We start from the raw sequence: 16,372 nt of genomic DNA on the forward strand, positions 1-16,372 counted from the left end.
TTTAATCATGGAATCAAAATAAATCAAGTTCTTTTTAAGTTCACCAATGTCAGCCAAACAGCTGTCCCTCTCATGTTGTCTCATGTAAACAATTATATATTCCTTCCAAATCTGATGAAGCCATGTTACTCCAGAACCCTTACTGGCTGGTTTCATCCATGAGATACTGTTGGAGCTCCCAAACTTGTAAGAGCTTCTTTATGCTTTCATATCTAAGGATTAAGTGAGTTATGGTGCTTGCAAAGGCTCTCTGTTCATTTCTCTGCCTATTAATATCCTCTTAGTATCGACAATAACATGCCATGTGAAAGTGGTAAATTGTACTGCATTTTTGTATCACTGTCCTATTTATGTATTACATGGTGGTATAAGCAGATAAGAAAGCAGTAAGAATCTGTACACTCTGAACAGGTTTCTCATCTTTTTGATCAAGAAAGGCATGAGATGTTGAACTGAGGTTGGCTAAGGGACAAGCAGTATCTACTTTTCAGTAGCTGAAAGCTATCTGATACAGCCCGTTGGGGGTAAATAAGCAATAGCACACCATTTTAATGCCAAAAGGTATGGCACAAAACAGTGCTAGAAAGGCAATGTGTAATGTAACAGAAAATACAGCTCATAGCCTTAATCTTTCCTTCCTCAAACTGGCATAGTACTTGGAATGTTTTGTGTTCTGTATTCTCACTAACATATAATTGGGGTAGTCTTCCTCATTTTTTTTTTTTTTTTACTTTTTTTCTGTTAAGCCATAAACTGGTAGGCCTCTTCAGTGATAACAAAGGAGCTCGCCAATGACTGCTTATAAAACCATCTTCTTAATTCTTATTAGTTTGGGAACTGACCATTACAAACAGATTCAGCTGTGATTCCTAGGTCAATATTGCTCATTTGGCACATACTACAATTGTAATCCTAGTTCTATGGCTAGATCAACAGATAAGAATAGTTGCAATTTTACTGATTATGGATTATTAAGAAGGGAAATATAGGAACGGTTGGAAAGTACTCTGGAAAATTAAAATGTCCTCTAGAGATGTGCCATTACAATACATGCATTATCAGTGTGATGGGACCATAGGAAAAGTTTTCATGCTTGTTTTAAATTCCAAATGCACGGACTTCTTAGAAACCAGTATTTCGTTCTGTCATCTCATACAGGTGTTTTATAGAAGACAAAAGCTCCAAGGTGGCCTGGTTAAATCGTTCTGGCATCATTTTTGCTGGTCAGGACAAGTGGTCTCTGGACCCCCGAGTAGAGCTCCAGCAGCTTTCCCTTCTGGAATACAGCCTCCGGATCCAGAAAGTGGATATCTATGATGAAGGGTCATATACATGCTCAGTCCAAACACTGCACCATCCCAAGACTTCTCAAGTTTATTTGATTGTTCAAGGTAAGAATTCAAGTTTGGAAATGGGAGCAGAATTTTGGAAAACTACTAGCTCTTATAATGAAGAATTCCATCTTATTTCATCTTTTCTTTTAAGTGAATTTTGATATTTTATAGTTATTGGTAACATATTTAACTTACACACTTATTTTTAACCTATGGGTTCTTCCTCATAAACTGATGTGCTTTCCTCCAGTCTGTAAGCTGGTACTTGCACTGCCATTATTCCTGAGTCTTCCTCAGCAATAAGGCCAGTGGCTAATGCTGTCTTCACACTTTTAATGCAGGACAGCTTAAGGAAAATGACTGGTAGAGTTCCCTAGCACCACCTACCAGTAAGAAAATAACTATCACTCTTTGTCCTGAAGGGAAGAGACAAATTTAGACAGACAGCTATGCCATCTGTAAAATCTGGATATGACCCAGCTGATGCACAGGTGCGAGTGCATGGTTCTGCCCAATATTGTTTCCCCAGGAAGAACCCACTCCATTTCTCATATGGAACAGGTTCTGCAACATTAAAAGTGCCCATCCATTCCCTACAGGATAGTTAGATTGTCTGCTTCACCAGGCAGAATGTATCTACTCCATCACCTTAATGAAACTGATATACCTGATCCTGCAGGGAGACGGAAAAATAACCAACATACCCACCTCACCACTTCTACCCCTATTAAAACTGGCCACTGTTCTCCACAGATCAGATTATTATTTATTTTTAGCATCTTGGGGAGTTGGATGAGAAATGTATAATAAGGCCCTATTTTATTTTTATTTTTCCTGCTAAATAGTTCCAAGTTGGGGAAAGAATGTCTAGTTTTCATTCTTTCTCTCTCCTTCAGCCCTCTTATGCATTAGCAAGCCAGGATAGTACTCACCATCTTCCTGTGTTGGTCTGCACTGTCTACTAGACCAATCTGGCAATTATCTGTGGGCAGAAGATTTTGGAGAGAAGGAGGGACTTCACATGTGATAGGCAGAGCAAACTTTGCACAATTATCTTCCCAAAATAAGCCTTCATGAAAAGTTGGGTCATCACAGAATTGAGTAATTCATAGAGAATTATGAATACGAACAATGATATTGCCTGCAGCATCGGAAGCAAGTTGCTGCTTAATATTTGTTGCAAGGGAAACAAATGGAGAGTTAATGCACTCATATTTCCCTATGGTCTTCCTACACATATTTAGTTGGCAATACATTTGTGACAATGATGCAAGTATTTCTCTCTCTTTCACACTGTAATGCTATAGCAATTGCTCTAATGTGATAGTAACTTCTGGATAATAACTGGCGTGAAGCAATTTGATCATACTTGCATAACCCATGACTTCATTAATTGATGCATTTGGTTATAAACTGTCACATGCATTCTTGACCTTTACATGAAGGCATATAGATTGCACTAAGCCAAACAATGGTTTGTTTTTCGCTTAGAACATTTTGATGAATGGAACCGTTGTCTTTTGTAAATAATGGTTCATGGGTTAAGGTGTGTAGCTTTTTCAAAAAACTGTGGCTTGGTGTGATATGTCATTCAGATCTGAGCTTATTAACTTATTGTATCTCTTTTGTTTTCTCTGGCAGGATATAACAATCTAAACATAGTGATATTAAACAATGGTTTGCAGCTTAGCAATATGTGTGAATAATGCCACTTGGTTTGTTCAGAAAACCATATTCAGATAAATCAAGACTTACCACGTCATGTAAATTTAGCTAAAAGTTTAATCTGCCTAGGGAAGGAACCAAATCTGTGTGCTGAAAGCCCTGGGTTCAGTTTCTGATATTTCCAGTTAGAAGTTTTAACCAACTGGTTACATTAAAAAATTCTACTTGAGTCCCCAAAGAGCCACTTCCAGACAGAATAGGTGCCCCTGGGCTACTTAAACAGTTAATCTGTCCTGGTCTAAAATAGCTTTGATCTTCTAAACCATATGAGAAAACTGAAAATAGATTCTGCAATTCTGTGGATATTTACTAAGTTCTGCTGCAGTAAGTAGAATTTACTTTTGAGTAAACATAGAATTGGTTTGTTAATCTGCTGGCCTTTATCTGAAGCCATAAAGATAAATGATGATTTTGTGAAGGAATTCCTGTCCTATAATTTATACCTTCTAAGATAACCAATGGTAGGCTAGCATTAATCTGAAGGACAAGTAATTCAAAATGGACAGGATATTTTCTTGTGCCTGCTAAGATGTAAATGACTGATTGCTGATTTCACACTGCATCTTTATCATGTGAAATGCTGACAGGTAGGTGGAGAGTATCACAAGGAATATAGATGTTAGGGCAGTCACATGACTACATCTCTGCAAATGACATCCATATCATTTGTAAATTAATTGAAAGGCTGAGAATTTATTAACTACTTAGGATTCAGGTTTACCCCATCATATTATTCATTTTCATCTTATAATGCTTTTTTTTCTTTTTTAATTAAAAATATTCCCATTTTAGATTCTGAGAATTTCATTTTTCAGTGACTTTAACAAGACCATCACCTTGGTCTCAAACCAGAAATGAATCAGAAGCTAATCAAGTTCACATGAAACTGGCATCATATGGTCATAATGTCCAATTCCAGTTGCTACCTTGCTGCCAAATTTGGCACAAACTGACAAGTATGTAGCATCTTCAAGGACAGTCTCACTTACCACAATCTAGATGAGAAGTTACCAGGGAATGGATGGCACTGAGTAAAGCTGTAGCTGTATACCAGCCTAAGTGGCAAAAGCTGTCCCCCCTCCCCCCACACACACACACAAAGGGCCCACAATATCCTATATACATGCTCCCAGTATACTGAGATTTCACAGGCAAAACGTGGCAGCAAAATGGCTGAATTCTAGTAGCATAATTTATTAGGAATCTATTTTTTATTCATTTATTTATTTACAGTATTTCAAATGTTACATTGGGAGTAGGAGTCACAGTTTATAGGAACTAAATTGTTCCCATTCCCACTAGTAAAACCTCCCCATTACTCCCAACAATGGTCCAAACCTATGCTGCCAAAATGCAGACATTTTTTTCCTACCTAATTTTGGCAGATGATTTCAGAGTGATCTTCAGGATTTGGGATTCTGGGTAGAAATGGGAGTGGTTTGCCTTCCAAAGGTATCCCACTCCCAGTCCCACACTCAAATGCCCTCCCCAAAACACAAAGAAGCCAAAACTTCAGTAATAGTTCTTCCAGGGATACCATGGCCTGTAGCTTGTTCGAACAAGATTATCCCCAGTTCAGGGAAATTGCCCACTCCTCCTGTTTAGCTTTAGCTCATTCTAAAACAGCTTGAATGCTACTCAGCTGCACAGATGGACAATTTAATCCTAGGATCTCATTCAAACTATGTTTCCATTTCTTGGTCTTCATCCAGTCCATTATTCATTTTTCAATTTGTTTTATCTTATGTTAAACTTTTGTTTTCAAATGGTTTTTATCCCATTTATGAAAGAATTTCAAATTTTGAGACATTCTCAGGAAAAAAAATAACCAGATGAAATTTTCACCCATCTTTATTTGTCAAAAAGATCATGCTGAGAATGAACTTGCTAAGACAGGGAACCTACTGGGGTGAAGAGTAGAGAGGGCAGTTCTAGGTTAGCAATCGAAACATGGTTGAATGCACAGGATGAAATGTTGAATGTCTCTGTGGGGATGGACAGATTTATTCCTTGTGGTTCCATTTTCATTTTCTTTTTTAAAAAGTTCAGGTTCTTTCCATCCATGTACAGGAATTGAAATGTGTGGAATTTGCTATTTTTTAAAAAGGAAAATAAAATTTCATTCATATGAGATATAAATATTCCAAACAAATAATGAAATATGTGGTGCTATTAAGGATTGGGCAAAATTTATATAGATGTTTATTTATTTATTTGTTTGTTTATTTATTTTTAGATCAAATTTGTCACCACCCATCTCACTGAAACAACTCTGGGCGGCTTACAAAGTGGTTAAAATCAATTAAAATTGCAATATACAATAATCTTAAATACATAAAGAATAAATAGATCCAAAGATAGATATTAAAACTGGCGTCACTCAGGGAGCATCATCAAGGTGCCAGCCACCCCAGGATTGCATAAGATTGTTGTTACCCCACGCAAGCCCCATAGTTAAACATATAGACATGCAAAGCCATAGTTAAACATATAGACATCAATTCATAAGATGAACTGAACCTTTAAATCTTGTCCTGGACATCTTTGTTACAATTTGGACCGTTAAGGTAGTATTATCCTTTTTTTGCGGGGGGGGTTAATTTTATTGAAGTTTTTAATAAACATAGTAAAAACTAATGCAAACTAAACTAGAAGAAAGAAGAAAAGTAAAGTACAGAAAGTCCAGAAAAAATAAAAAATAAAAAAAATAAAATAAAATAAAAATAAAAATAAAAAAGTAGAAGAGAAAAGAAAAAGCAACAAAGACAATATTAAAGAAGTGGCTTCCAACCTTCATCACACGGAGCATAAGCTAATATACAACATCAGTTTTTTTTCACCCTCTTTTAAAGTTACAAATTAAAATTTAAAAAAAAAAACTCTTTTCCCCATAGCCTAACTTTATCTATACACAATCCAGGAATCATAATCTTTTCAATCCTAGTTCAGAAAAAAGTCCATTAGAAATTACTAGAAATATCAAACAAATGGTTTATCCCTGGTTAAATAGTCCAACTTTATGTTCCTTCTTTTTGCTCTGTACAAGCTTGACCTTTAAATCATTCCTATGGCATCACAGGATTTGATCTTTCATCACAGTTTGGTATTTAAAAGAAGTCTTCAAAGCTTTCACCAGCCTACTTTGTAAGTCCCATAAAGAGGCATCATCCAGAATTTTTTGTCACAACTGTTCCATGTCTAGATCCTTTTCTTGATTTGTCTTTTGTGTTCCCATTTTGGTAATCTCAATTTTGTTGTCTTCCATGCCTTCAAACCCTACAATATCTATGTCAGGTAAAAGTTTTTGAAAATTTTTCTCATCATCTTCTAAAAGTTTATCCACTGAAATCTGTATCTTTCTGAGATATTAGTTATTAATATTCAGCCCATGTAAGAAACTTTCAAGATAAGGGAAGGTTATAGCCAGCTTAGCCATTTTAACTCTTTTCTGCCTGGTCCTTTAGTTCCCTCTGGTGTCCATTTGCAACCTTTATCAAGCCTCAGGTCCTAATATGGATTTAGTTCTGTTTCAGTCATTTCCCACAAGTATATTATTTACGTGTATACTTTTTCTCACTCATAGCAAAAATAACCATTATTCCAAATGTCTCTGGTCTCCCAATCTGTTTAGAACTTTCTTAAATCAAAGGCATTCTCTTCTCTTCTCTTCTCTTCTCTTCTCTTCTCTTCTCTTCTCTTCTCTTCTCTTCTCTTCTCTTCTCTTCTCTCCTCTCCTCTCCTCTCCTCTCCTCTCCTCTCCTCTCCTCTCCTCTCCTTCCTTCCTTCCTTCCTTCCTTCCTTCCTTCCTTCCTTCCTTCCTTCCTTCCTTCCTTCCTTCCTTCCTTCCTTCCTTTTTTGCTTTTTGTCAAGTGTATATTAAATTCTTAAGACTCTATTTAAAATTTCTTAAATCCAAAGAGAAAGGTTAAAACTCACCAGGTGTCAAATTGAGCTTGTCATTTTGAAGGTCTCCAATATCCATAAAGTGGTTAAATTGAACATTTCCAAAAGTGATTAGAATGTGATTTCAGCTGGCTTTGTGTCCTTATGAAAGGCTCTGCTGCTGCTGAGAGCAAAGATGTCATCTCCCTCAGCTCCTGGTGTTCAAACTCATGGGAGACCATTGCTTTATCATCTCCTCACAAGGAGCTGCCATTCAGAGCACTTGTGGGTAATCTCCCAATCTTCTCTAGAGAAAATCCATAGTTAAGCATCTGTAGACATCAGTTCAGAACAGTTCAGAAAACTGTAGAGCATTTAAATCTTGTCCTGGACATCTTTGCTACAATTTGCACTGTTAAGAGAGTATTATTCTTGATTTATAATTTGCAGCAGCACTTCCTCACAGCCATACTAACATGTGATAGCTATCATTAACATGGAATAAACAAATGAATTTTAGCTCTTAGTCAAACTGAAAATCTGTGCAATTTTCTGCATTCTTATTGACTTCATTGAATCTCCATTCCTCTGCTTTGCCAGAGTTATTCACAATGCTATTAAAAGGAAATAGTAATTGGCACTAGAAGATATGCTAACAGTGAAGTACCATTAAAAAGGAGACAAATTTGAAACAAGATTTTTTTTTTCAGCAGGCTTTCAGTTATACCTCAGCTGCTGCAGCTCTGGCCTATAGAAGCTTTTCATGATCAAAGTACCCTTTGAACACATATGAATAATGTCTTTTGTAAAGGCCTTACTAATTGCGGAGATAAAATTACCATCTGCAGAGAAGATGATACAAATTTTTCCTCCCATGCTAACCAGTCATTTAATTATGAAGACCTCGTGCCCTTGACTTCCTGCCTATCCTGCAGGATACTTCAGGACTACAGAAAAGAAAGTCATGAAGAAGCTGTGTTGTTCCATGAGAAATATTCCAAAACCATACATGGTAATGCCACTATTAGGGCCAGCCACATGTCAGGAAAAAAAATTAACATAAATATCACCAAGTTGCATATTCTATGTGATTATCAGAGTAGCATTCTAGCCACAAAATCTCAGATTTGTTATCCATGTGAATACATTGCTGGGAATGATCAGGGTTGTTATTCACGGAGGAATACAATACTAATAGTGTTAAAAAAATAAATTTAAAAGTCCAATAAATTGTGATAATTAAAATTCTCCCACCAGTCTCTTATATACTAGTGGACTAGTAATGTGCTACATTAATGGTTCTTGCCAATAATCTAACCGTAATTATGCTTTCTTAAATAAACATCATGCGATTGAAACCAAGTAATTTTCTTTCAGATCTGATGAGGAATCATTGTTTAATTGGTCTTTAAATTGATCTTTCATTGATCTTTCATTCTCTTATACTTACACTGATAATCTAATTTCAGTTTATAAGGAATAAATTTATATTCCCTGTATTTTATATTCCCTGTATTTATCCATCCATAATCCTTGTGTTCCTATGTGAAAATATCAACCTACAAACAGTTGTTTACAAAATTCCCAAGGTTAACAAACACTGATTTCTAAGTCCATATCAGTGAGCTTCATATACATGGGCAAAAATTCCCAATATACTGCATAGAAATCACTTTTTTATTCCTGTATATTGTGTATCCAATTTTAGCTTTTTTATTACCAAGAATGAAAACATATGCTTAATTTCATACATGTCAAAGATGTAGAAATGAATAGACTTGTGATCTGTAAATATTACAACAAATTGACTGGGGTGTTCCACTATTTAAAATTCTTGTAGCTTCATCAATATAAAATAAGAATTGCATCCATTAGCCTGGTAAGATTGAACTGTTTTAATCACACTTGATCACCTTTAACTCTACCCCCCCCCCTTTTTTCTCCCTTATATTCATTAATATTCTCATATGGTGCAGTGGTTTCCATGACTGCTCTGCAACCATTCCATTTAGCTGAGAACATTTTTTTGTCATTCTAAGGGTGAAAATAAGATTTGTAACAAAATGCAATCTCATTTTGTATTTGCAGTATCTTTCATCTTTTCAGGGAGACAGCTATGCCATCCACCAACCAGACCATTCTACCATCATCCATTTCCTTTTTTAAATGGATATTCATCATCCAAATGGGTGGGCAACTTCTGGTGGCTAGAATTCATATTAACATTGGCAGAAGGAATGATGAGGGAAACTGCATGTTGCTTTAGATTGGGGGATGATTCAAGGCCAGTATTTTTTGTTTTTCCTGGTGGAATTTAGGAGGCAAGGATAGTGTTTTTCATTTTACTTTTAAACTGTATTACAATTATTTCAGGACTTACTACTGTTTCAGATACTACATTCATAAGTTTCCTGCCTTAAATGTTTGGAAGGTACATGGCTGATTTTGGAAACTGTGATTAAAGGGGGCTTCAGAGCAAAAAACCTTCAAAGCTACATTTCTTGTTATTTCAGTAAACCTCAGATGCATCTTCTTCCTCAGTGATTTATTTTTATTTTTTTACATTTCTTACTAGTATGTTTGTATCTCAATTTTTGTCTGGCCCTTCAGAGGAGACCACTTTTCTAATTTTATCCTAACAGTAATAAACGTGCAAAGAACGATTGTCAAGCAAATAGATACTGGCCTAAATTCACCCATTTGCTCTATAAATATATGAAGACTTGAACCTTTATCTCTGAATTCCCAATTCAATAGCTTAACCACTACACTTTTCTGGATCATGGCTCTATTTTAATCAACTACTCAATTACAGCATGAGAGGAGATTATGACTTTCTGTCTCTCTCACATTCTGTAGCCAACATAACACATTCCACATACAGTATATACTGGCAGTTCCAGATTCTGTCTTTCATAAACAGCTCACAAAATCTTAGGGCACAACATACTTGTTAGACCTTATGGAGTGATACAATTATTTTTTCAACCTGGGGAGAAAAAGAAAGAGAAAGAGATTTTACATAGGGGGGTCAGAAATATTTTCACCGAGTCCCTTCAAATTCTGATTCTGTGAGATAATGGTGGGATTGTCTTTCAAATACTCTTTTTGATCAAATAAGTTAGTTCACCTGTAGTATGAAACATCTTTCTGGTATCCCCAAATTCATTCTGAGCTTGTTTGACTCAGTCTGCAGAAGACATATATGGAGAAAACAGAACACAAGAGATTAGACAGCTGATATTTTTTCTGTGCTCTGCTATATGCTGTACAACATCTATATTTCTTTTCACTATAATGTTTGTGATATAAATTTGTGTTCCATACAGCAAAGATAGATTAAAAAATAAAAACAGAAAAACTAGTTGTAGCAGTAAAATATTGATTGTCTCTTCTTTCCTTCTTACTTCTCTTCAGTTCTTGAGTATCTTTGGGCTGCTTTATGCATTACTTTAGAAGCAGCTACACATTAATGTGTACTTATTTCTATCCTTTCTCAAAAGTCTACTATGCTGCTAGGTTTCATTCACCACTTTCAAAATATTTCATGACTGAGGAAAAAGCATAAATTCTTTAGTAACATGAGTATATTTTTAAACTAAAATCAACTTGGATACAAATAAAAAAGAAGTATATAATAATTGGACCCAAGGGATTGAATGTCAGGAAAGGATTGTTTGCATCGGAATGTCCTATATTAGAATAAGAAAATTTCACAAGTCCTACAACTCTATAACTTATATTAACCATTTGCATAGGAGAACAATCTTACAGTCAGGCAGAAAGGAAGGACTGACTGACTTAAAACATTTGCATGATTTCAGGGGTGGGACTTCACTATCACTTCAAAAATAACCATCATTATATCTTCATATATACACATCTCCTTCCTCCCCTTTCCCAGCCTGGCAAAATACAGTCCAGAAAAAATTAATGGACTTGAAAGGGAATTCAGTAGTGTGTCAATGAGTCAAAAATAAATAGACTCAAAACTCTTGGGACATATCATTTTTGCTGGACTGGCTGGAAATTCTAGAAATTGCATTTCCAATTTATTTGATCTGGATGTAACCAGATTAGAGAAATTATGGACTCCTTGGTGCTTTCTGAGCTTGGCTGTTTGCTTGAGACATTTTATGTTATTGAACTAGGTAACATCATCAGTGCGAGTGAGTGTGAAGTTTGCTCCCTGTTTATATACAGTAGTTTGCCCTGGCAGTATTGGTGGAGGTGTGGTTATCTCCTTGGTAATTCCTTGATTAGGTTATTGTTTTCTGCTTGTCTGCTTGCCTGGGTGTTAATCCCAAATTATCTGGGTGTTGGTTGCTGGAGAAGATATATTCTGGACTTTTTGTTTCCTTATTAGCTTTCTCTCTCTCTCTCTCTCTCTCTCTCTCTCTCTCTCTCTCTCTCTTGAATGGTGTGTAAATATGGTGTATTTTTGTGTGCCTATTGATGGCTGATTTGTCTGAATGACAAGCTTCCAGGAATTCCCTAGCATTTTTGCATTTGGCTTGGTCTAGGATGCACACTAATTCCCAGTTGAAACTAGTTGAGTCTGTCCATATGTTGTGAGATTAAGGAGTTTTCATCATGCTTTTTGATTGGTAGTTGGTATTTATGAATACGTTCTGCTAGTATTCTGTCTTTCTGTACTACATAGTGGCTGTTACAGTCCTTATATTATATGTTGTAGATGACTCCTGTTTTTTCTTCTTGGGCTACTGAGGTCTTTTGGTTTACTTAAGATGTTTTGGAGGGCTTAGTTGGTTTGTGGTGGTTATGGTACCATGTGTTTGTAATAATCAATTGGTATTTCTGAGATGTTTCTGATGTATGACAGCATTATCCTTTTAATAGCTTGTGTTGGTTGTGCTATAGTGGATTGAGTGGTCAGGCACTTTTTGATAAAGTTGTGTGGGTATCCATTTTGTTGGAAGATGTTGTATAGGTGATCTGTTACTTTTTTCTGATGTTCTAGGTTGCTGCAGTGCGTTTATACTCTTCTGAATAATGTTTTACCCAGCTCCTCTTGTGGGAGGATGGGTTGTTACTTTGGTAATGGAGCACTTGGTTAGTGTGGGCAGTTTTTTGATAGACTTGTATTTCTAATTTGCTGTTGTTTCCTCTGCTGATGAGGATATCCAGGAAGGGTAGCGTGTTGTTTTCTTTTTCCTTTGTGAATTTTATTCCTTTGAAGATGTTGTTGATAGTTTCATGTGTCTTCTCTAGTTGTTCCTTTTTTATTATGACAAAGGTGTCATCTACATACCATATCCATGCTTTTGGTTGTATGTGCGGGGGTGCTACAATTTCTAGATGCTCCATTACAGTCTCTGCTCTGAGTCCTGAGAGTGGTGATCCCATGGTTGTTCCTCTGATTTCTTGATATATTTGTCCATCAGATTAAAAGTTGGTAGTGATACAGAGGTTGATGAGATCTATGATTCTGGATATTTTAATCTTAGTGTATTTGGCTAGGTCAGGTGTGTTGTGTAGTACTGCTGCCATGGATTCTTTCCTAGTTCTGGATCTATTGATGTGAAGATAGCTGTGGCATCAAATGAAACCATAATTTCATCTTCTATTTTTAGATCTTTGATTTTCTGGAGGGACTGCAGTGGGGAGTTGATAGAATATTTGCTCCCCTCTGTGAAATGTCCAAGCTTTTTTGTAAGTTCTTTGGCTATGTTTTATGTTGGGGTCCCTGGTAACGATACAATTGGACAAAGAGGTATGTTGGGCTTGTGTATTTTTGAGAGTCCATAGAAGCGTGGGAGCCACTATTCTTCACAGACAGGCAGAAGCCTAGAAGAGCACATCTATGAACACCAACTAGCAGTCAGAAGACATACGATGAAAACTCCTTAATCTCACAACACATGGAGAGACCCAACCACTATTTCAACTGGGAAACTGTGAGCATCCTAGACCAAGCTAAATCCAAAAATGCTAGGGAATTCTTGGAACTTGGCATTCAGACAAATCAGCCATCAATGGATACATAGAAATAAACCATATTTACACACTATTCAAAAGAGACAATAAAAAAGCTAAGGAAACAAAAAGACAGAACACATCCTCTCCAGTAGCCAACGCCCAGATAAGCAGGGATTAACACCAAGCAAACAATCAAGTAGGAAACAATATCCTAATTGAGGAACTACCAAGGAGAAAACCATGCCCCCACCAAACCTAGCAGGGCAAGCTACTGTATATAAACAGGGAGCAAACCCCACACTCACTTGCACTGATGATATTAATTACCTAGTCAGGTAACAAAATGTTTGCAAGCAAACAATCAAGCTTAAAGAACATCATGGACTCCATAGATCAACAATGAGCTACATATATTATCTTCTATTGGATATTAGCAAAAGCTGCCAAAGTTCCAAATGATATGGAAAGCCAGGATATTATTTTTAAAAAATACAAATTATGAAGTCCCAGGACCTAATCATTCTATTGCTGATTGATTTCTGGACAGTTTATAATTGATGAGTAAACACAACACAACAGGTTATGTCCCCAACTGATTCCAACTATGAAATATCTCTTGAGAATCTCACCTCCTTACTTCAACCTCATGCAGTCTTCTCACTTCAACAGATGTATATCCATTTACACTTCTGTAAGTGAGAGAAAGTAGGTTTCTAGTGTCAAAGCCATCACCTTTAATCAAAGCTTGTACAACATTGCTTTAATACAGCCTTCGTCAAACTGATGCTCTCTGAATGTGTTAAACTCTTATATTTTTAACTATTATGATATCTATAGTCCAACACAGCTGGAAGGCACCTGGTTAAGGAAAGCTACTATAAACTTTCACTTGTTTTCAAGCCAATGTCCAATATGACTGTTATGAAATGTCAAAATATGATTTCCACTTATTTTTGAAATATCAACTTTTCATTCTCACATTAAATTCAGGAGCAGAATGCTTTACTTCTGCACTAATGGTCACCAAACCAATTCAGAAGGAATTATAAAGTTCTGCCTAGCTTTGTTTTGCCAGCCTTTCAGAAGAAGTTGATGCTTAAGCATATAAGGATTGATTTGGGACATAATGAAACACTGAGCTGGTTCACACATATATCCACAATGCTTGGTAGCTGCAGTCCATTATGAATGAGCCATCACAGATCAGATTGCCCTGTGTCATTTCTAAACATAGTATCTTCTAGTTGAGTCAGTTTACATGTTCAAATGACAATAATCACAGCACTCATACCGTCGTCTGTATAAATGTAGGCTTATGGATGATTTATCAAAGCACTGATGCAGAAGAAGAAGAAGTTGATGAGCTTTATAATGAAATTCTATTTGAAACTGACTGAACATGCAAGCAAGATGTGCTGCTTGTGATTGGAGACTGGAATGTCAACGTTGTAAATATTAAAGGAGGAAATGTAATATAACTGTACAGCTTAGGAAACTGAAATGAAGCAGGAGACCGACACCAATTTCTGCTATCTCAATTATTTCTTCATAGCTAACACTGCCTTCAAACAACCAAAATAATGCCTGAATATATGGATATCACCAGATGGAGTACATGGAAATCAAATTGACTATATTATTGATAAAAGGAGGTGGAGGAGCTCAATTATAGCACCAAAGACATGACCAGGTGCTGACTGTGAACTGCGCTCATGTGCAAGTTCCAAGTTAAGGAGAACAAAGCCAACCAGTTTCCACAATATAATCTTGAACATATACCTGCCATTTTCAAGGAGAACATCAGGAATCACTTTGAAGTCCTGAATATCAATGATAGAGAATCAGAGGAATTATGGAATAAACTTAAATAAGTTGTTAAGGATGAATATAAAAAGAGATTGCCAAAAATGAAGAAAAAGAATAAAGCAAACTAGATATAAGAACAAACCATGGAAATCACCAGGACAAGAACAGAAGCCAAAGCCAAGAAAGACCAAAATATCAAGAAGGAACTTAACAAAGAGTTCCAGAAAGCTGTTAGAACAGACACAAAGCCATATTATAACAACATCTCTAAAGACCTAGAAGATGGAAACAGACATGGAAAAACAAGAAAAGTCTTTCAAAAGATCTCTGAACTCAAAAGGAGGTTCCAACCACAAATCAGTATGCTAAACAACACCAATGGACAGATAGTAATTGATTCAAAGAAGATCAAACAAAGATGGCAAGAGTACTGTAATACTGAAATACTGTACAGTAGACATGTCAACATCCAAGATACCTTACGAAATATTTCCTACTTACAGGAACTGCTAGTACTAGAAGATGAAGTTAGATCAACACTCTGGTTATTACCAAGCCAGAAGGCTACAGGAACTGATGGAATGCCCACAGAAATACGGCAAACAACAGAAGAAGAATCAGTTAAGGTTCTAACCAAGCTGTGCCAGCAGATGTGGACAATGACACAGTAGCCAACAGATTGGGAGAGATCAATTCACATTCTAGTACCAAACAGAGAGAGAGAAAGAGAGAGAGAGAGAAAGAAGAGACATTTAACAGAGTATGAAAACTTTGTATAATATCCTTAATTTCACATACTAGCAAAATGATGCTTAGAATCATCCAACACAGATTAAAGCCCTACATGGAAAAAGAGATACCAGATACTAGAAAAGAGATACTAAACTGGCTTTAGAAAAGGCCAAGGAATACAATGCATTATTTCTGATGCACACTGGAGAATTGAAAAAGCCAAAGAATACTAATAAGATGTCAATATGTGCTTCATTGATTATAGAAAGGCCTTCAATTGTGTCAATCACATTAAGCTGTGAAATGTGCTTAGAAAAAATGGGAATTCCAGAACATCTCATTGTCCTCATGAGTAACCTATATACAGTTCAGGAAGCCACTGTATAGTCAGAATATGATGAAACAGACTGACTCCAGGAGTGGCAAAGGAGTGTGACAAGGCTGTATACTCTTCTCTTATTTATTAAACCTGTATGTTGAATATATATTAAGGGAAGCTGGATTGGAAGAAGATAAATGTGGTTTTAAAACTGGAGGAAGAAACATCAATAACCTGCCCTATGCTGATGACACTACTCTAATAGCTGAAAATACAAATGATCTGCAAGTTCAAATAAAAATCAAGGAACACAATGAAAAAAATGGGACTAAAATTAAATACAAAGATCAAACTAATGACAACAGCTGGAAAAATCAGCCTTAGAATTGACAATGAAGGTATTGAAGTGGTAGATAGCTTCTGCCTTTTAGGAGCAACCATCAACAGTAAAGGAACAATCAGTTAAGAAATAAGGCATAGCACTTGGTAGAGCATCCATGAAGGCCTTGGAAAAGATATTTGGATCCCTTGATGTGTCTATATCAACAAAGATCAGAATCATGCAAGCAATGTTACTCCCTGTGGTACTGTATGGAAGTGAAAGTTGGACTTTGAAGAAGCAGGATGCAAAGAG

At 36.2% G+C, this 16,372-nt stretch overlaps 1 protein-coding gene across 1 annotated transcript in view; it reads left to right on the forward strand.

The window, feature by feature from the left end:
• LSAMP (limbic system associated membrane protein) overlaps positions 1-16,372 on the forward strand; it is a 518,247-nt gene that overhangs the window by 259,110 nt on the left and 242,765 nt on the right. The window contains exon 2 of the mRNA XM_088140751.1: positions 1,159-1,391. Within this exon, the coding sequence (XP_087996877.1) occupies positions 1,159-1,391 (233 nt within the window). The remainder of the gene's footprint in view (positions 1-1,158; positions 1,392-16,372) is intronic.

This window comes from Python bivittatus, unplaced genomic scaffold, assembly GCF_059951505.1.
Source record: "Python bivittatus isolate LINGU-HERP-01145 unplaced genomic scaffold, Pbiv_v1 ctg000340_np1212, whole genome shotgun sequence".
NCBI lineage: Eukaryota > Metazoa > Chordata > Lepidosauria > Squamata > Pythonidae > Python > Python bivittatus.